We start from the raw sequence: 22274 nt of genomic DNA on the forward strand, positions 1-22274 counted from the left end.
ACACACACACACACACACACACACACACACACACACACACACACACACCGCTCTTATTGAATGTCTCTCTATTGCTTATCTCCTATTTATCCTACATAGTTGTTTTCATATTGTCTCCTTCATTAGACCGAGAGCTCCTTAAGAGCAGGGATTGTCTTTTATTTATCTTTGTCTTCCCAGTGCTTAGCATATCACCTGGCTCATAGCAGGTATAAAAGGCCCATTTACCTTCCTTCCTTCCTCCCTTCCATCCTTCCTTTCTCTCTCCCTCTTCCCTTTTTTTTAAAAAATTTCTTAAGTACTTATGGGGGGACCTAAAAATTTTCAATTACTCCATGAAACAATGAGACAAACAAATACTCCATTTCTGCTGCTCAACTTCAAGCAAATTATTAGAACCACACAGCACTCAATTGTACTCATATGGTTCAACAACTGGGTTAGTCATACCTCCCCATGGCCTGTACAAGATGGTAAATAAATAATCATTTGTTGATTACTAAAAATAAGTTAAGAATATGAGGAATTCAGAGACATGTGGAAAGACATATGGAGTGGTAGAGAGTGGAAAAAAGCAGAATGAAGAGAACAATATACATAATGACAACAATAATATAAATAATAATACCAAAAAGAAGTCATAGATTGTAGTATTATGAACTTAGAGCTGGAAGGGACCTTAGAGGCAATGTATTCTGACCTCTTCATATTACGGATAAAGAAATTGGACCCAAAAAGGTTAAGTGACTTGGTCTTATTTGAATTGGATGAATAATGATAGTCCTGGTGAACTGACAAGAAAATATACATACCTTCCTGTTCTTAGTAGAGAGGTGCACCTATGAATCTGGAATGCAGTATACTCTGTGAGACATCAGAGCTGTGTTAGTTGGCTTTGTTTAAAATTTTCTGGGGGAAGTACAAGGAAGGTTTCAATGGGGAAGAGAAGTATTAAGGGGAAATATCTATAGTGTGAAAACAAAAGGAAACAAGCTAATTTTTTAAAAGAAAAAAAGTTGATGCTAATATAACTTGGCTATTTAACAGATTGTGGAAAGAGTTTTTTTGTCAAATTGCAGGATAGAGAAATGTGCTATGAGCCTTGGTGGTAAAAACTGTAATATGGAATGTCTAAAGAGCATCAAACAGCACAGACGATTTAGGAAATGATCAGTAATTAGAAAGAATTTTTAGGTGATGTGAGACTTAGCTAGTCTGTACACAGATCTCATAAACCCACCTTTCTGAAGAATTACTGCCTCTTCAGATTATGTGGGAGATAATATCAGGTTGCAAGTAATATTCAAATGCAACTCTTTTAACCCTTAATGTAGAGAGTATAGTGGAAAAGCAGTGAACTTGACTTTCTATCAAGGGTAAACATTGTGGCTAAATAGTTGTGTTGTCAATTAACTTATGGGAGGTAATATGACAGAAGAGGAAAAGTTCAAAAAGCATTAAACGTATAGTTATAAGGTTTGTTTTCCAGTCTCTTTTGTCACTCACTAGCTTTGTGACCTTGAACAAGTCACTTATTTTCTTCATATCAGTTTCCTCATCCATAAAATGGAGCTAATAATACCTGCGCTCAGATTATTATTATCATTAATAGTGATTCTGTTTTATGCAGTACTTCATAGATTACAAAGCTGTGTTGTACTGTACTTGTACTGTGTTTGTACTTGCACTGTGCAGACAGTGTAAATACTACTATTGCTGTTTTGCATACAAGGAAGTTGAGGCTAATTGACTTTCCCAAGGTCATAAAACTGCAAATCGGCGGAGTCAGGAATCAAACACGTCTCCCTACTCTTACTATGACAGCCTGCAAGTGAGGTAATGATGGTTAAAGATTTTCATAAACTATAAAGCAATAGACAATTATAAGGAGCTATTTTTAACTTTTCTGTGCTTCTCATTTTTAAGATGAAGGTGCTGGGTTAAATGATCTCTAAGGATCTAAGAATCCTTTTGTCATTAAAGAAGGAGCAGAAATATGAAAATCTCTTGGTTACTGCAATCAAAAAAGAAACAAGGCCTTGGAAATAATTTTATTATATTTACAACTTAGTCTTGCTGTATACACTAGTTACTACTGTATAGTTTACATATTTTACAGAATTAAAATAAAACTACCCTGTTTAAGCCCTTCCTCCTCCTTCCCCCCTCCCCAGTTGTCTTTACACAGACAGAAGCTGACTGGCTGTGCAGTGCAGGCTATCCATTTTGTTCATTCAACATGAATGACAAGGTTAGGAATGGAAGCATTAGTTAATAATAGGACAAAAGAGATTTTTTCCCCCTACTTATTATGAGTTTGTCCATACTGCCTCAGTTTTGGTGTCTAAAGGAGATATTTGAGAAAAGATTTTACTCCAGCTAACGTTCAGGGCCACTGACATGGGCCTAATTTCGTCCCATTTATGTTGTGAGCTAATATAATTTGCTAAATGTGGGGAGAAAAAAGTCCTTGTGGGGAAGGAAGAACTATTTCTCCAAGAACTTACTCTACTTCATACTTATAAATGCATTGTTTTGACTCCTTCAGTCCTTTATTTGCTTTTGCTATCCTAAGTTAATTTATAGGTAATGATATGAAATTATAAGATACAATTAAAATTCATCCATGTTGAATAGTTTCCATATGTTATTCCATGCAATGAACCTTTACCATTGATACATTCAGCAATGAAATTCCTTTTCCCAGATTATATGAAGCTTATCCTACCTACTTCAGCAGTCAAGAAGATCCTTGAAAGGTAAGTCTAGTCTTGAATGATTTCTTTAAGGAGATTCACTCTTCTCTCCCCATGTCTTGAAATGTACAGTTTTCATGAACCAAATAAGACTATTCAATATTCAAATTCATTCTAAAGAAGAACTTCTTTAGTGCAATTTCCTTTCTAGAGATACAGTAATATGGCAGGTGAATATAGAATAGGCTAATTGCTTGCTGCAAAATTCAAGCATCAGGACAGAGCATTTTTATAACCTCTTTGGAAGACTTGCAGGTTTTAGTGACTCTCTGTTTTAGGAGTATGTTTCTAGGCCTTGTGCTAAAGAACATATGGTATCTTTAATACATTTTTGATGCTCCATTAAAAATCATAAAGAAGAAATCTTCACTCAAAATATTTGGCCAAATTCCCCATCAACAGAGGGAGCATGAATTTAGAGTATTCACTGCTAAAATTAGATTTTGTGACAGTTAATTTTGATGATTATGAATATGTCATTAACATTACTGAGAACATTATCAGTAAGGACCTCATTGTTGGAAGTACTGCACAGTACTGTGCTGTGTTACCCTACGTCGGGATGTCATTGGGGAGTCCATGGTTTGGCAGACATGAACATCTGGACTTACCATTTGGGTCACTTCAATATCAGGGCCTACCATTCCACTGCCACTCATCCCAGTACCCATGCAACCACTGGTCATACTGCTATTACTCATGGCAGTCATACCTGGACTTGGCACTACTCTTTCAGTGTAGATCACATTATGTGTGTTGGCTAACTCAGCAGGTACACAAATGTTTCCTTGCACAGCATAGGCAGGTCCCATCACTGTTTCTGTAACCAGGACATTGGGAACCAACTGAGGTTCAAAAATAATGGTAGTCGGTTGTACACACTGGTCAGAAGTACTATATGACTCTGTCACTATAATGTCACTATGAATCGTGGGATCAGGCATTGCCATTTCTGCCTGGAATCCAGCCTCTGTGAGAGACATTGCTGAAGATTCATTAACAATGTAATTTGGTCCAAGTAGGGGAAGATCAGTAGTGATTGGTATCCAGGCCTGGTGAGGAGATGGAAATGGTTCAATTTCTGTGTCTAAGCATATTTCAGCTAGAGTCCTAAACTTTGGATCCAAAGTTTCTAAGGAGCTATCATCCAGGTCATCTACAATCCAGCTGCAGCAGCCAATGGAACCCACAGGAGACCCCATTCCTTCATGGTCATAAATAAGAAGGCAGTCATTTGCAGGTCGACATTCATCTTCATCTGCATAAGCGTAGGCTTTCTAAAGGTAGAGCAAAGGTAGGGAATTAGAACTGTTTTCACTTCTTAAAGTATCAAACAATATAAATATTGATGCTTCTGTGGTTTATTTATTTATTTATTTTTTTGGCCTGTGGAATGATGGGACTGAGAAATGGCTAAGATCTTTTTGTAAGAGGGGTGGGTATCACAGGTGCATTATATTTGCATGAACATTTTGTGAATACTCATGTTTGGGAAATGATTTTAACGATCATTTCCATATTCTACTTAGAGGCTAAATTCTGACCTTTGGGATTTGTCCCCTTGTATATCTGAAATAATATGATCAATATACTTTCTGAGAAGCTTGAAATATTTGACTTTTTTTTCCAATGAAGAAATGAAACAGAGTCAATGTAATCCTGGCAAGAAAATTTAACTACAAAATGCTGGGACTTTAATTACTATGTATAGGACTGAAATTACTAGTAGGAGAATTGGTGGTCACTTCCATGACATTATTTAGGTGAGTCAGAAAGGCTGTCTAAATTCTAAGATTAGAGAGTAATTCCTTAGGTTTCTCAGAGTTTGTCTGCCCCAAGATTGAAATAAGAGTATCCCTGGAATGGTGTGGTAATGAGCTTTTTCATAGTGACGGGTAGCTGAGAGAACATGGTTCCTTGACTTAGAGTACAAAGTAGCTACCTAGAGGGCATGAATTTCTAGGAAGATGAAGAGGAGGACTACATGAGGAGGTAGGAGGATGCTGAAGACAACTCTTGCCTAACTTAAAATTTTTCCTAAAGTTGATTGAACATTTGGGGATGAGGTTTTCAGAGAAGACAATGGGTCACAGATTCTCTCAGCAGCACCATCTTTGCTTGATTCACCAATAATGTTTTGGAACATAAGAAAAGGGGGTCTTTGATTTTCTTCATTTTGAAAAACACTCATGAACAAAGGATAAACCTTAGGGACAATCCCTTCTTTTAACACACCACTGGGGATTTTGTGCTAAATATAATTTCAATTATACTGTCAAACTACTGCTCAGTGATGGCATTTCCTGATGAATACTGAGCAGTGCTGGCAGCTAACTCCACCTCTAATTGCTGAGTTTAGCAGATGTTATCAGTCAGATTCTGCAAGAGTATTCATAGTCATAAATAGTATAGGCCATATTAATTCCTCCATTTCCTTTCATCCATTCCCATGAATAATAAAACACTGGGGCAAATTGGAATCTGACCTGAAATGAGCTGCTAATTAAACAGGTCAGACTAATTAAAAGAAACTCAGTATGAATTATTTGCTGTTTAATGATATGATATTACGCTTATATAATGATTGGCTGGGGTGAGAGTGGGGTTCTTCTTTACTAAAATCACAGAAATTTAATTTTTTCTTTTGGAAGCAGCACCATGACAGAGAAAGAATATTGGATTAGAATTCTGGGGACTGTATTCTAGTCTTTGCTTGGCTAACATCTAGGCATTTGAATTGTTCTAAAACACTTTAAAATCTCTGGGCTTTACTTTCTTTATCTGTAAAATGAGAAGGTGGAACTCCAAATTCTCTGAGGTTGCATCTAATTCTGTGATTCTGTGTATTTCCTCTAAATTGACATTTCTTGACACTTCTCAAACCATGAACTATCTAACTTTACCTCTAGATCTCTACTTAAAAAAGAGAAACTGAGTAAAATGACATTTATTTAAAAAGAGGTTATTCAAAAAGAGATTTTCCCCCAGGAGGTGGTTTGCCATTAGTGATGGAAAATCTGAATTTGGAATCATCCAGATTTTAATCTGGTTTGATTTCTTTTGGATATATATTCAGAAACTCCTAATGTTAAAATTATCGCTTTACACCAGGAAGTATACTTACCCATACTCCAGTTTTAACCAGAACAATAGGTCTTATAAAAGATGGCAGCACTATATTATGTAATTGGATTAAGGTTGCAACTTCCTGTTAACAGGGCAGGGCCTTTTTAATTCAAAATAGACATATCCCTTAAAAAGGGAAGGCACCCCACAAATGACTGTCAAATTTAGTATAGATCTCAAAATACAGTTATGATTTTGTCTCCCACCTTTGGGGGAATTGGGGAGCATGCTACAAGGATTCACAAAAGAGAGAACAAGTGACCTGATTGGATTTGAAGGTGTGCGAGGACATAAGAATGGGATGCTTACAGAATTTTGTCTTGAACTTTGTACTTTCTTTCCTGGTGGGTTCAGCAGAGGCATGGCTACATACATACTGTTTTCTTTTGGTCCTTCTCTCTATAACTTGCTACCTCTGTCTCTGTTTCTTTTTGCTATCTCTTGCTGTCTCTGTCTTTATCTCTCTAGATACAGCTATCTTTCTCTCTACCTCTCTAGCTATTTATCTCTGTTTCTTTCTCTCTCTCCACCTCTCCTTCCCTACATAGTAACTGCATATTAATTATTATAAATGAGTTCTGTGATCTTGGCAGAATTCCTTATGTATTTGTATCTTTAGGGTTATTATTGACAGTTACAGTCTCAATTAAGTAATGTTCTTATGGATTTCCATGATTGTATTGAACTAGAAATTCAACTCCTTCTCTTCCCCATCCCCACCCTCAAATTCTGAGGGCTACCAAGTTCCCATTAAATACCCTTTGTGTTTATTTTATTGATTGAGATTGAGCTCATCTCCTTATTCTACTGGACACTTGCTCAAGGCCAAGAGAGTCTATCTGGAAAGAGAATCACTTCATTAAGCAGTTCCATACAACATATTAAGTGTGTGTTTGTTGAATTAATTCTTTGTAAATCCCTGGAATTTCCCAGAAGTTAGACTTGGCCAAACCATGGCCAAAGAAATAATTTTCAGGTTCAATGAATGAAAGGCTAAAAGTAATATTGCAAGAAATCAAACCAAACCAAAAAAACACCTTCACAGGTTCTCTCCAGGCATAAGTAGCTGGTTAAACTACCAGCCCTGGGGAAATAATAAGGATGATGATACTTTGAATTTATATGGAGTTTTTGTCTCAAGAGCTCCAAGAAGTGCATATGCTTATTATCTTGTTTATACTTACAAAATAGATGAGGTGGGCCTGGGACTGATATTTAACCCCTTTTTATAGACTGAGAAGATGAAGCTCAGGCATATTGCCGCAGGGCGAACAGCTTTTTTTTTTTTTTTTTTTTTTTTTTTTTGGATTCTCCTGGGCCTTTTTTCTTTTTTCCCATTCTTTCTTCTTCCCTCCCCTTCCTGGAAGGTACTGCTTGATTGTGCTGGATACTGAGATAAATGCTGCACTTTGTAGGCCCAAGTTCACAATGAGATTCCCATAGGCCCTCATATGATTTTCTTCCTCCTAAAATATGTCATTGTGTCCTTCTGATTTTTTTCTTCCTTCTCCCCCCTCCTTCATCTTAGTTTTCTTTCTTTTTTCCCATCCAGCCCTGTTTTAATTGAAGATTCAAGCCTGTTCTTGGTTATGGCACCACCTTCTCGAGTTCTACTGCAAACTATCACTTTCTATCCTGTGTAACTTTCTCCTCCTTCGGGTTGGTGTCTCAGTCTTGGTCAGGGTCCTTCAGGTTTCCCTGCACTGGGAGGGAGATGGGGAAAGAAGTAGAAAACTCCAAACTGGGATGGATGGGGAGGAAGAGGAATCTTGTAGTTATTGGAGTCAAAAGGAGAAAAAAACTAGAAAGAGGATGAAATGGAATGATATTTAGAGTTTCTTGACTATTCCTGGCATCAAGGTTTATTATAACAATTGAATAGAAGAAATAAATACAATCTTATAAATAAGAGCATTGGATTTATAAAGGGAGCCAGGTGGCAGGGGATAAAGTACTGGGCCTGATATCAGGACTCAGTGTCATACACTTACTGACTGTGTGACCCTGGGCAAGTAACTTAACCTCAGTTTTCTCATAAAATGGGGATAATTATAACATTTACCTCCCAGGATTATTGTGAGAATAAAATGAAATGACATTTATAAAGTGCCTTGCAAACCTTAAAGTGCTATATATATGCTCACTATTATGTATATATTTGTACACATATAGACTATATATGTATATGTATGTGTATATACACATATATACATATACACATATACATATGTTGTGCAGTATAGTATGTATATATGTATATATATGTATATACATAATATATTACATATATAGATTGTGAGCTCCTTGAGAGCAGGGATTTTTTTTTTAACTTTCTTTGCATCTTTAGCATTTAGGACAGTGTTGGTGGTGCACAATAGGCCCAAATGCTAGGTTGACTGACTATCTTGTTTGATTATAGTCATATTAATAGTAGCAGGGATGAAAAATACTTCTAAACAGTTTTTATTATAGTGACAATTTCATTAAACTGCCACAGTAGAGGATGTGATTTAAAACCTCAGTATAACCCAAGCTCTGATGTGCTATAGCGAGGTGCTTTATGACAGAGGTTTTTCCCCCTCATATTGTGCATCATGGTTATCAGAGTCACATGAAAAAGACCCCAGATCAAACAGAACATATCACCATTTATGAACCCTCATTCTTGTGTCTGTGAAGGGCTTACCTCAGAGAAGTAGCTGTCCAAGAAAGCCATATTCACGCCTGTTTCTGTGTATTCCCTCAGTGTTCCTATGGTAGAGCCCCGTCTTCTCACTGCCCCGGCAAGTCCCCCAGCCCCAAGACTTAGCGCTGCTCCAACTCCTGTATTCAGCTCAACGCCAGACACCCCAGAAGCGCCTCCTTCAACAGTGCCTCCACCTGCATATGTGTTGGTGTAGATCTCTGGAAAGAGTGTGTTTTCATGTTATATGACTTAAAATTGTTTTAGGGCTTTGTCATCTAAGTACATGCATGATCCTTTTCCTGTTGACTGAGAAAGTTTTATTGTATGAAAAAATTAAACAGGTAGGTAAAAGCTAGGGGGAAATGGCTCCAGCAAACTGTGTGACCCTAGGCAAATCACTTAACCTCTTTTTGCTTCAGTTTCCACATCTGTAAAAATAAGAATAATGACAGCAACTACCTTAACAAGGTTGTTGTAAGGATCAAATGAGATAATATTTGTAAAGTACTTACTAAGCATAGTACCTGGCACATAGTAGGCGATATATAAATGTTAGTTATGATGATGATGATGATGACTTTGAGGTCTCCTCTTATTCTGTATATGTGATCCTATTATCTGAGTTGAATTACCATCCCTGCTACTTACTGTGTGACCTGCATCGAATCACTTGACCTATCTGAGATTCAGTTCCTCATCTAGAAAATGAGAGGGTCGGCTTCAGTGACCTTCAGTATATCTTCCAGCTCCCAATTTATGATCTTACACTTCTAATATCCCAAGTTTTCTCTGGGATCTCTGGACATAGAAACCAAATGTATTTCTAGTTCATATGAGAGTATCCAGGTAATTCAGACTTCTATCTTCCTCTTCTTAGGCCCTTAGATTCTCTCCCAGTCTAAAGAGGGTAAGTAAGGCAGGTAGTGAGCAGGAGTTGGATTAATGGTCCTTCTAGGGTAAAGTTGCTGCTTCTTCTTGTGACTCATCAAGTTGCACTGCCTACTTAAGAGGGCTTTCTTTTTTTTTTTTTTTAAATCTATATGATGTTGACCAGAGCAAGTGGGTCTTTGGATGCTTTCTAGAAACTTCCATAGATCCTCTTTGCCTAGTGGTGGAGTGAGTGGCCTGCCTTCTACAGGCAACCTTAAAGTTACAACCTTTCTCCTGAGAGGATTGTTCTTAGACTTCTAAAGAGAGAAGTTTTGGACTAGCTCCCCAGTTTGGAGGATTGTGCAAGACAAATATGCTTGTTTCAGAGTTGTGGAAAATCATTTTCCTCTTCCATAATGCTCTCCACTGGCCTAAATGGTTTTTCTAAAGAGTCTTGGGCATGCATGTGACTGGCATGAAAAATCCACATGGAGAAGAAGAACTTGTAAATTCTTTATTAGATGGTGCCCCCATTTCTTCTCCCTTTGCTATTGTAAAAATAATACCCTAAGGCACCCAGGAGTATGTTTTTCTTAGACATTATATTTCACTCCCACTGTAATGTTCATACCTTGTATGTACATTTTTGGGAAGTTATTAATTAGAATGTGAACTCCTTGAGGACAGGGACTATTTTTTACCTTTCTTTGTATCTCTAGTGCTTAGCACAGTGCCTGATTCATACAAAGTCCTCAATAAATGTTTATTGACTGACTGAGAAAAAAAAAGAATGACTACCCCAAATCCCAATCTCATGATTGTAGCCTATGATGGGTATTCTATGACAAAGAGAAGCTTCCTTATGAGTTTAACCAGGCCAACTCAGTTTTTCAGGTTGCTTCTGTAACAGGCATGATTGTAGGGATTTCCTGATATGATAGAACGTATCTCCCTCTGAATGGAGCCAAAGCACATATATCCCAGATCTATCTCCTGGGTTTAATCAATCAATCAATTCAAATTTATTAAGTCTCTATTATGTGCCAGGTACTATGTTAGCATAGTAAACCTAGGTATACAAAAAGAAGCAAAAGGCCATACCTGCCCACAAGGAGCTTATAATCTCACAGTTCAAATCCTGGTTCTTCCACTTGTGAGCTGTGTGATTTTGGGAAAGTCACTTCAATTTTCTAGGCCTCAGTTTCTTTGTCTATAAAATGATGAGTTTGGATTAAACGGCCTCTGAGGTCTCCTTCCTGTTCTAGAGCTCTGATTGTATAATCCATGATTAAGTCTTTTACACTTCAAAAGCAGCAACAAAGCTTCATATCTACTAACCAGAAGATTCCATGCGATCCTGTGTGTTGGAGGCGGTTACAGGCACGCAAATATTGGAGACATCCTGAAAGAAACAAAAACATCCCCAAAATATTAGTTAAAGGATAAATACTGTGATCCAACTTCTCCTTCTCTAATGCTGCCTTATTATTTTTTCTTCTTCATTTATTTTTTGGGAGTTGAAAAACAGTCAAGAGGCCCCAGATGTCTCAGTTCTCCATTTCTATGTACATACCATGCTTCATATATGAAGGAAAGTAGATTGAAACTCACTCTGTCCTCAGGATGGGCTCCTTCTATCCCCCATGACTGCATCACTCCTTCACCCCCCTCAGGCACAGGGGCAAATCGAGTTCCCAGGCCTGCTGGTGCCTTTCGTTTGCAGCAGCATATGAGCAGCAGGAGTGGCATTACTGACCGAGAAAGGGATGATGGACAGTTAACAAAAGATCTGTAAATTCCAGAGTCAAGCATTACGTTAAAAAACAAAAGAAAACAAACTAAGGAGGGAGGTAAAGATGTAAAATGGTAATCCCCCTTCTCCTACATATGTATGCATACAGAGTCATGGGTAGAACTTTAAAACTTCAAGGGCTTGATCACTCAATCAACAAACATCCCCTATGTCTCAGGTACCAAATACTGGGGCCACAAACAAATAATGAAACAACCTCTGCTCTCAGGGATCTTAAGTTCTATTGGGACCTGGGCAAGTCACTTAACCTTGTTGGTGTCAGTTTTCCCACCTATAAAATGAGCTGGAGAAGGAAATGACAACTCTAATATCTTTGCCATGAAAACCCCAAATGGGGTTACAAAGAGTCAGATATGAGTGGAAAACGATTTAACGAAAATAACCAACACTCCATAAAATTTTGCAATATTCCTGAAGACCTTCATGTTTTCTCTTTAGGTCCTGGCCTACCAAGCTTCTGGGGACAGCACTAAAAATTCCTAGTGGCAGCCTGATTCTTGCTATGAGAAATCATTTTACTGCTCACAATTAAAATGGTGTTAGAACCCCATAATAGTAATAGAGCTGTTTTCTGAAAGCAAACAAACAAACAAACAAACATATGAAACCTCACGTTTAGAGCCTTTTACTAGTTAAGCTTGCCTATTCTAGTAGACCCGGAGATTATTGCTTACAATACTTTTCACTAAGAAAAGGATCTGGTCAAAAGTTCGGTTAAAAAGTTATTTCCCATCCATAATAATTGGAATTCAGTATTGTTTAAAGTAATCATTTAACTTATATTCTTCTCCTTAGATATAGTCAAATATATGTGATAATGCCACCCTCTGGTGGCAGTTTCAGAGAATTAGGATCATGTAGCATCAGAGCTAAATGCTGGAAATTATTTCGTCCAGCGCCCTCGTTTTACAAGCCAGGCTCTGGGCTGAGAGAGATTAAGTAAATTGCCCAACATCTCACAATGAAAATGTAGAAAGATCAGGATAAAATTCACTGCTACCTTCTAGTCCGGTGCTAATTTTCCTCAAATAATTCTCTCACAGAAACTCTAAATGCTATGACTTTTGATCCCTAAAAAAATAGCCAGATCATGGTTATCAGAGTCACAAGATCCCAACTACCCGGTGCCAGGCCTCCCTCACTCCTCTATCTGCCTGCTACCCAACTATCATGGCTCTTTTATCAGTCAGGACAGCCTTTATGCTGGTCAGTCTTAGAGCACCCTAATACTGCCATCTGCCTGTCCAGATTGCCATCTATTCACCTGCTTCAATACTCCTCTAATTCACCAACCACTTAGACTCTTGGGTCTCAGATGTCTCTAAACTGACCTGTCTCTTAGTCATCAAGCCCCAGTACTGATAACTGGCTATTTGCCAAGATTTTTTTTTTTATCACAAATATAGATATGTATATATGGACGCATGGACATACATTTGTCTATATGCATTTGTCTCTCTATACACATACAGTATACATAAATAAATGCATAAACAAACAAATAAATGTTATTTTAAAAATTGTCAGATGAACATGAGAAGATAATCCAGTGGTCATATTCTGGTTTTAGAAAATCGACTGACGAGGGCTTAACTCAATACTTACATAGCAGTAATAAGAGACCTAAGACAATGAGACCAATTCCAGCTGGTCCAAGTCCCACGTTGCCGTCACCAATTCTGTCACCAGCGACAGTACCATAATTGTTAGCAGTAACTATGGTGATGCTGGGGCCCCCCGGGTAGATGCCGGTTGTGCTGTAGTAAGAGCACATGTGGTTGTCATCACATTCACAAACTTCTAATGGTATAATTTGTGGCAATTCACAAGTTCTGTCATAGGTGTCTTTCACTAAGATGGGAACTTGGTAAAGTCCAGGTGATAACTGTTGCATAGCAGTGAGTATTGCCGAGGTAGCTTTTACAAAGGAAGAAAAGAAATGGGAAGGTTAGTTTTCCTTAATAAAATCATATAATTTTGAGTTAGCAGGGATGTCTACAAGACATCTAGCTGTTCTAGCTTTTGTTTCTTATAGCAAGTTTACAGCTACATTGCCTAGCAGTAAAAGTTTTTTTTATCCTTTATTCAAAATTACTACATTTTAATCTAGACTCATTCCAATGACTATTTGTTTTCTCAGGCTACATAGCTCTCCTTTACTTATCCAGCAACATTTGCTTAAATACTGGGTCATAGGATCATAGATTTTGAGCTGGAAGGGACCTTTATGGTCACCTAGTCTAGCCTACTTATTTAATAGATAATGAAATTGAGATTTGGAGAGTTTGATTGATTTGCTCAAAGTTACATAGGTAAGTGGTAAAGGAAGGATTTTTTTTTATATTTGATTTTTTTAAATTTTGAAAATCACAAACATGAAATAAAATGAACATATTATATACACCATAAAATAGAAAAGGAAGATTATACATGAAACAAATATGGTTAGCTTGAATTTCTTTTTGAGTAATAATGAATTCAAAATAATACTTTTAAAGCTTTCTCATTCCTTCTGGTATTCCTTCAGTTCTATTTTATGTATTATTACATCAATTCCTTTCCTTATTATTTTGGGGTGTGGATGATGAAGGGCAAGACAATCCTATTGCTAGTAACCCTCCCACTGCCATCCTCTCCTACCCAAAACTGAAAAAAAAATGAACCAATAAAACATGTGATGAAAGCACATAGTCAAGGAACGCAAATTGCCACACTGTCCATTTCTCAAAATAGGCTTTTTATTCTACAGCTTTTGTCCATTACCTCTTGGTAAGGAGGCAGGGTGTACAAGTCTTGCTAAATCTCTCATACACTGGTGAACAATTACAATAACAAGAGGTGGGACATTTTGCTAAGTTGTTGGTTGTCACTATGCTGTACGTTAGAAAATACTCCCTGTAGTCTGCATTAGCCCATCCAACCATTCCAGGTTTCGCTGACGTTGCATGGGTTTTATGCCATGTCATTGTTCTTAAATATCCACACACCACAATTTGTTCACTTCTTGCCCTACTTATTGTAGGATGTCACATCTTACTTTCTAGGTCTTCAACATACCAAAAGGAGCTGGTATCAATATGTTTGTACACTTGGGTTCCCTTCCTGTCTTGAAAGGGATATGCCCTCTAGTGGAATCATTGAGTCGAGGATTTTGTGATTTGGGAGGATCTTCACAGATTCAATAGGAAACTGATGTGTGTTTCCCATAACCCTTCCTATTTTTTTCAAATTTTTTTCTCTTCATTTTTTTTCACTTGTATGGGGGGGAAGTGGAATGTCAGAGTTGATTTAATTTGCATTTAACTAATGATTGATTTAGACCATTTTTGCTTAGGCCTTTTTTTTTTTAAAGGCGCATTTATTTTCTCCTTCCTTGATCTACCCTATGTGAAAGGAAGAAAAGAAAAATATAAAGCTCTTGTAAAAAGTACACAATTAAGGAAAACAATTCCAATTCCAATATTTGTGATGCTCATTTTCTTACCACCTTTACCAATCTGAAAATCATTCTAATTATTATTGATTTGGATTAGTGATTATAGAAGTAGTTTTTTTTTCTTATACTTATTGATTAGAGGAAGGATTTGAACCCAGAGCTTCTGGGTTGGGGTTAAATATCAATCCAGGGCGAATTTTAAGAAAAGCAAATGTATACTAAACCAATGAAAACTTAGTCATTAATCCAAAGTACCAGATACATGTGTTATAAAATAATTTTATGTTCATGGGCTTTGCTAGGTAATGGGTCAAGCCATGGCTTTTCAAACATACTTTTAAAAGAATAAAAGATTTTGAGATCTGGTAGAAATCTTATGGGAAGCAGTGTGGCATAATAAAAAGAGAGCTTGGTTTAGAATTCAGGATGCTTGACTTTCCTAGTCTTAGATTTGTCTTTAACTGTATGACCTTGGGTAAATAATTTCACCTTAGAGTTTCCTTGTCTGATAAATGAGGGATTCAATCAAAATGATTGCTAAGATACCTTCTAACTCTACCATGCTATGATGTAATCTCTGCTGATATCACCTGTATTCATTTAAAACTAGTTAACTTCTAAGTTGAGAATTGATTTTATAAAGGGGTTCTATTATATAATTATTAATTGTCAACTTACCCTTATTGATAAATCATTTGTACTTCTATTTCAAATCAAAGAATGTTCCTAAGCTTCTCCTTAAGTGTTCTAAATATGCACACTATCTCTTACTTTATTACAACTCTTTGGGATGAATCAAATACTTTGAGAAAGAAGTGATTTTTTTTGGATTTGAAAGTAACATCAAGCTTACATTCTGCTTACCATTTATTGACCTGATATCCCATAGGTCAGCTGTCCCCGGTGGCTGATCCATGATGCAATATGTAAAGGGTGAGCCAAAAGAATCATCCCTTGTTGAGATAATGACTGATGGGGAGGCTACACAGATATGTCTACTGTCAGAGAAAATTATGGGGCAGAAATCGTTGACATCAGGAACTTCGACACATATTGTCCCTGTTGCAGTTTTCCCAATGCCATCTGAAACAACAGTGTTACAAATAATTAAGATAAGTGATACCCAACGCCAACTGTCTTTTGCCTTGCTAGAGGTTATTGCAAGATTCAGAAGTGCTTTGAGGAGGTTCTCAGAGATAATGGATAATCCATTGAATCTTTCAGTTGAGAATGATTGAAGCTAAGGTTTACAATCCTGAAATAGAGATATTAGCATCCACATGACTGATGGCTAATTATTTTCAAAGGCAACCATTAGGTCTTTTGGAATTTAGGTAAAAACATTTTTTTTCTCACTGCTATTTTCTCAATCTGTAATAGGATACCTTTTATATTTACAGAGCTATAAGGACATTTATAGACTGAGTCTACCCTATTAAAAAAAATCATTTGACTACTTAGAAGTAATTACTTGGAGAAATCACATTTACTCTAATAAGTAGCTGGGGGCGCTCTGATGCTGAGCCAGAGGCTGAAGGGCTGACAAGCTACTGGAAAAACTTTTGACTTTAAGTAAAGTGAGTTACAATGCAATGTTTTGTTGGGGTCTGAGTACAAAATCATACAATTTTAGAACTTTATGTCTTTGCAAATGATAGTTAAGGAATAGAAATAAAATTGTCAAATTGTGTCTTAGACTTTTAAAAGTTGCCTTAAAGGATAAACTTAATGATTGTTTGATGCCTTGTTCATTGTTTTCAGTTTAAACCAACAAGCATTTATTGAACACCTACTATGTGCGAGGTAAGTGTTCGTTCTTTCCCTTAGGGAATTATAAATGAATAGGGGAATAAGGGACTCAAACAAGTAAATATATAAAAAAAAATGGAATTTGACCATGTATTGAGATAGGATAAAATTGTTACTTCTAGTTTAAAGGAGTTAAGTTTGTTATTCAAGCATTTATTAAGTGTCTACTGAATGCCATGCATTGTGGTAGGCACCAGGGATCATTTTTCTCTGGAGAAGGGAGGACTATCTTTCATGGAGGAGGTAGAATCTGAACTGTGCCTTGAGAAGTGACCTACTCACAACCAGGCTTACATTCAACTCATTTTACTTGATAATAATGATAATCTGCATTGATAGAAATTCCTCATTGGGAATTTCCTTAACTAATGAAATCAAAGTCTCAGCCAAGAACAAAACAAACTATTATTATTGGAGATATTGATATGACATATTGATATGAAACTCATTCTTAGGTTAAAGACAATATATAGGAGGTCCCAGGTTTCCCTCTAGTCACTGTAATAATAAATAGTTCATCATCTTTGGTACTTCTTATACTTTAAACTCATCATGAAGCTTGATACCACATTAACTCTTAGCTCTTTCTGCTTGATCCTTATGGTTTAGAGACACCCTCCCCTTAATGTTTTCTGAGAAAAGCTATAAAATTTTAATGTCATTTAATTTTACAGTCAAAGCTTCCTTAGTATGAAAAAATGGCCATTAGTTTCATTGCTAGCATTTGTATTTAGTTTCAAAAAGAAATGACTATGAAAGCAAATTGAAAACAATTTTCTTACCTTCGACAGCCAGAATCTCAGCTGCGTATATCCCATTGATAACATATTTTGATTTTGGATCATATTCCCTGGAAAACTGTATCTCTCCTGTCCTTGAATCAACTTTTAACCAGTTGGCTGCATCATATCCCATGACATATCTGTTTTTGATTAAAAAAAACTCAGTATTATGCTATGATGATAGTAATTTTAAATTTCAGAAAACAATAATGTGCTAAAATGTACTGTAGGTTTAGCAGAATGATTAAGCACTCTTTGAGAGTCAATACAACAAAAGCTATTCATGTTTTGGTAAAACACTGAGAATAACAAATGGTGTTTTAGGGTTCGAAAAGTCCTTCACATATATTTTCTCCTTTGATCCTTACAAAAACCCTATAAAGGAAGTGCAATAGATATATTAACTTGTTATTATTTTATGAACAAAAAAAAATGAGGCTAAGAAAATTTAAGTGCTTTTCCATGGTCACCAAACTAGCAGATATTGGAAACAGAATTCAAAAGTTTACCTTTGCCTTTTAGCTTCCTTGGCTTCCTTGAAGATTCAGCTCACATCTCATGTTTTTCAGAAGGCCTTTCCAGATCTCTCAAACTATTGATATCTTCCCTTTCCATTCTGGATATATTTTGTATGTAAGTAGTCACATGTTGTCTCTCTCATCAGAATGAGAGTCCTTTAGGGAAAGGACCTCCCTTTTAGCCTTTCTGTGTATCCCCAGTGTTTAGTACAGTGTCTGGCACAGAGTATTTATATACTTAATACTGATTGTTTGATTGGTTGGTTGTAAAGAAGGACTTTTCCAAGTAGGAAGGAGAGTGAGGGCAGTGACAAAGGATAAGAGGGAGCAATTTAAAGACAAAGTATGTGTCTAGAATTCACCATAGGAACTGCCACAGCGCGTCCAATAAATGTTGATACTTTTTTCACCCAGTTACTTTAACTACTTCTTTGTCACTCTTTGTTACTCTTTGCTTTCTTCAAATTAGCTATATTGCTGAAATATCCCTGTCCTAAATCTTTCTCTTAGCCTTAATCTTTCGAGATGATCTGGGTTAAACCAAAGCCTTTGTCAATTGTTGGTTTTAAATAATCTGTTAAAGTACTTTTACTCTTAGGGTCTTTCAATGCTTGTGGGACACATTTGATTGGAAGAAGATCAGACTCCCATAGAATAATTGAGCGGTTCTTTCAACTTCTAACACCAGATGGTATCATTTAAGATCATCTCTCCTCCATCTTCTTTTACCTCTGGTTCATAATCTTAGATAACTTACAGAGTTTATAAACGCATCCTCTGAAAATTTCATGGGAGATTTCAAATGCTACAATATTATCTCTAAAAAAAATCCAATTATATGTTTTCTGTATAAGTGAACAACTGACCTAACAATGGTTTACCACACTAAATGATGAGTGTTGTACCTGACATTTGTGGCTGCAATCCCAGTATCCAAGTCAGTGGCTGTATATCTTCCAAGGACATAATTTAATAAGGCATTTCCTCTTAAGCCTTCTTGTATTCTGAAATTCATAGAGTTTGGATTAAATATTGGTCCTTCTCTGACATTAATAACCTGTATCCTGATGGGAATGGCCTGGATCCGGTAGTGAGAGGCAACAGAATGGTGAAATTCAGCTTTGTTTTTAACACCGATACTAAGTTGCATATTGGGCATCTGTTCATAATCCAACATCTGAAATGATAAAATGTGAGAAGTTTGTTAGATATGGTCTCAGATCTACCACTAATCGTGCGATGAGGTTATTAAGTTCCCTTTGAACACATACATTTTATGATTCTTTTATTCTATTCTGGAGCAGAAAAGCATTGTTTGAGGATAGCAAGAATATTTGATTTACAATCCATACACACATGTTAAATTATCAAGCAAGCAAATAACAAGTATTCTGAGAATGCCTACTATGTGCCAGGTGCTGTGCTGGTGTGAGGGATACCAAGAAAAGGTGACATTTCCTGCTCTCTAGAAGTTTACATTCTATCAACTATGGAAGCTGTATAAACCAGGCTTACGTTCAACTCATTTTACTTGATAATAATGATAATCTGTATTGATAGAAATTCCTCATTGGGAATTTTCTTAACTAATGAAATCAAAGTCTGAGCCAAGAACAAAACAAAGCAAAACAGAAGGCAAAGAAAGAAAGAAGAAAGAAAGGAAGAAAGAGAAAGAAGTTGTATTTGCTAATATGTATGTACTTTATTAATTTTTTCTAGAGTACACTATTTTGTGTGGTATATCTGGGTTTCGATAGATCTCTAAATGCCTTTGTTCAGTCATTTCAGTTGAGTCTGACTTTTTGTGACCCTGTGGACCTCTGTCCATGGGGTTTTTCCTGACAACGATATTGAAGAGTTTACAATATCCGGATTTGCAATATCCTTCTCCAGTGGGAAACAGGGTTAAATGACCTGCCGAAGGTCACACAACTAGATTTGAACTCGGGCTGGATTTGAACTCAGGTCTTCCTGATGCTAAATCTAGTGCTGTATCCAGTGCACCACCTGACTGCACCATTTCAGATAAAACATCCTAAAGGCTAAACATCTTAACATGTACTCTACTAAGGAAAAAATTAGTACTAGTACTCTTACTCTTCAAGAGTAACTGTGATCTGGGTGGAAAATTGAAATAAGAAATAAATAAGAAGCTGAGACAATTGGGAAATATGTATGTTTCAGAGAACTGGGATAGTTAATTTAAGCTATTTCACATTGATGGAATAACCGCCAGCTGAGAAAATAAGAGTGAAAACGAGGTTTAAGAAGACTGATCTGATTGATCAATAGTTTGTTTCAGAGAACTGAAGTCGATAATTTGAGTATTGCTTTTAATCAATTTCCTAAACAAAGGTAATGAAGAATTTGGTCTTTTAGCAGTACTCCTGGGTAAGACACAAGTTCCCTCAAGCAATTGCATGACAGCATGGATTTTTGGGTAAGTGTTTATTCTATCAAGGTAAATTCTTCATGGGCATTATCAAGACTTGACTATTCCCTCTGGAGGCTTGAAACCCTGTTTCTTATTGGTTGACAAACCAGTGCTCTCACCTTCGATTTCAGTTAAGCTTCCTTGAAAGTTTTACACTTTTGATATCACCCTTTTTGCCTCCCCCAGGAGTGCCTAGTCTAGTGAGAGCAGACCACTGTTCTTATTATCTCACCTAGAGGCATTTCTTTTTTCTGCTCCCCAAGAAAAAGAGAGAGATTTTTGTATGCACACTCAGATCTATGTCATTAGCCAGCAAAAAAAAGTTTTTATCTTCATTCATTAAGCCAGTAAGACAGAGTCAGGTTACCTGTGCACGCTCTGAATCATGGTGGGAAAGGGCCCCGCCATCATCCATTTCTGAAATTGAGTTCACTAAGCTGCCATGTGGACTGATATCAAGCAGAGCATATTGAGGATGCTCTAAGGACTCGCTTTTCATTATGCAGGGTCCCCAAAACACTCAGGTCATGGAGCTGGAAGTGACCTTAGAGGCCAGTTAGGCTAAGCCTCTCATTTCAACAAATATTTATTAGGCATAAATTATATTCAAAATACTATATTTCTATGATCGCTCTTGGAGAACTTATTTTAAAAAGTGTTGAGGGGGCAGGTAGGTGGTGCAGTGGATAGAGCTCTGGCCTTGGATCTGAGTTCAAATCCAGCCTCAGACATGTAACGTTTACTAGCTGTGTGACCCTGGGCAAGTCACTTAATCTTGATTGCCTCACCAAAAAAAAAAAAAAGTTTGTGGCAGCTAGATGGCACAGTGTATAGAGTACTGGCCCTGGATTTGGGAAGACCTGAGTTTGGGTCCGACCTCAGACACATAACCCTTGTTAGCTGTGTGACCCTGGGCAAGTCACTTAACCCCATTGCCTAATTTAAAAAAAAAAAAAAGAGAAAAAAATAAAGTGTTGAGACTCTTTACTGAGTATTTTATTCTTTGTTGAATGGGGTCCTGAATAACCAAGGTCCATTTAGATATATACAACATTTTTTTGTCTTGCCATGTGATTTCATTGGTTTAGGGGACTTCCAGTGAGTAAATCCCCTCTTCCTGGGAAGACAGACATACAATCTGCAGATTATAGGCATATAGAGTATCTTGGGAAATTAAATGACTTGCTCAGAGTCACAAGTCAGTGAGCCCAGGTTGTCCTGACTCCTGAGACTGGCATACTCTCCATTATGACACATTGACTTCCACAGTATATAACATTTACTACTTGTACAGAGTTGATTATTTTAATAGGAATGAGAATTTTCTCAAAAACCTATGCACCAAAAGACCATAGACTGCTAAATGAATAGTCAAAGATCAGTAAAGACTGAACACTAAAGATCATAGGATCATATTTAACCCATTGCTTGAGCAGGGTTAAGAACAAACATGAAAAGACCCTCCTACTCTCTCTCTCTTAAACTGTGCAAAAGTTCCTTAATAAGGCCATTCTTCTCAGTTCCACTTTCCACTGGAGACTGTGATACTAAATCAGCAGAAGTAGAAACAGATGCATATCATACATGTACATGTACAATGGTGAGACCACATGATACGAAGTAATGCATTATACTTCTGTTGAATGGACTACAAAGGCCTTTATGCTTTTCTCATGATTTTCATGCTTTTAAACATCACAACTTTATTAATTATTTTTAGTCTCTTAGAGCACTTAAAATTATCTTCTAACATAAACAACCTTCCAAGTCACCTTCTATGTCACTGTCAGACTAATATTCTCTGCTTCTTCTTCTTTTTTTTTTTGAGGCAATTGGGGTTAAGTGACTTGCCTAGGGTCACACAGCTAGTAAGTGTCAAGTGTCTGGTCAGAGACTGGACGTGAATGCAGGTCCTCCTGACATTAAGGCCGGTGCTCTATCCATTGCAGCACCTAGCTGCCCCTAATATTCTCAAAGAAACAATTTTAATCACATCATCTCTCTCTCTCTCTCTCTCTCTCTCTCTCTCTCTCTCTCTCTCTCT

General features: G+C 36.9%; 1 protein-coding gene across 1 annotated transcript in view; it reads right to left on the reverse strand.

Annotated features, from left to right (window-relative positions):
- Positions 1–2141: 2141 nt before the first annotated feature.
- The window catches only part of LOC114031709 (desmoglein-4-like), a 58905-nt gene continuing 38772 nt past the window's right edge, over positions 2142–22274 (reverse strand). Inside the window, exons 11-18 of the mRNA XM_027846867.1 lie at positions 18702–18973; positions 17279–17418; positions 15552–15770; positions 12857–13168; positions 11050–11189; positions 10777–10840; positions 8569–8786; positions 2142–4033 (exon numbers count right to left, since the gene is read on the reverse strand). Coding sequence (XP_027702668.1) covers positions 3269–4033; positions 8569–8786; positions 10777–10840; positions 11050–11189; positions 12857–13168; positions 15552–15770; positions 17279–17418; positions 18702–18973 — 2130 coding nt within the window. The 3' untranslated portion in view covers positions 2142–3268. The remainder of the gene's footprint in view (positions 4034–8568; positions 8787–10776; positions 10841–11049; positions 11190–12856; positions 13169–15551; positions 15771–17278; positions 17419–18701; positions 18974–22274) is intronic.

Source organism: Vombatus ursinus, unplaced genomic scaffold (assembly GCF_900497805.2).
Source record: "Vombatus ursinus unplaced genomic scaffold, bare-nosed wombat genome assembly UNPS02015255.1, whole genome shotgun sequence".
Taxonomy (NCBI): Eukaryota; Metazoa; Chordata; class Mammalia; order Diprotodontia; family Vombatidae; genus Vombatus; species Vombatus ursinus.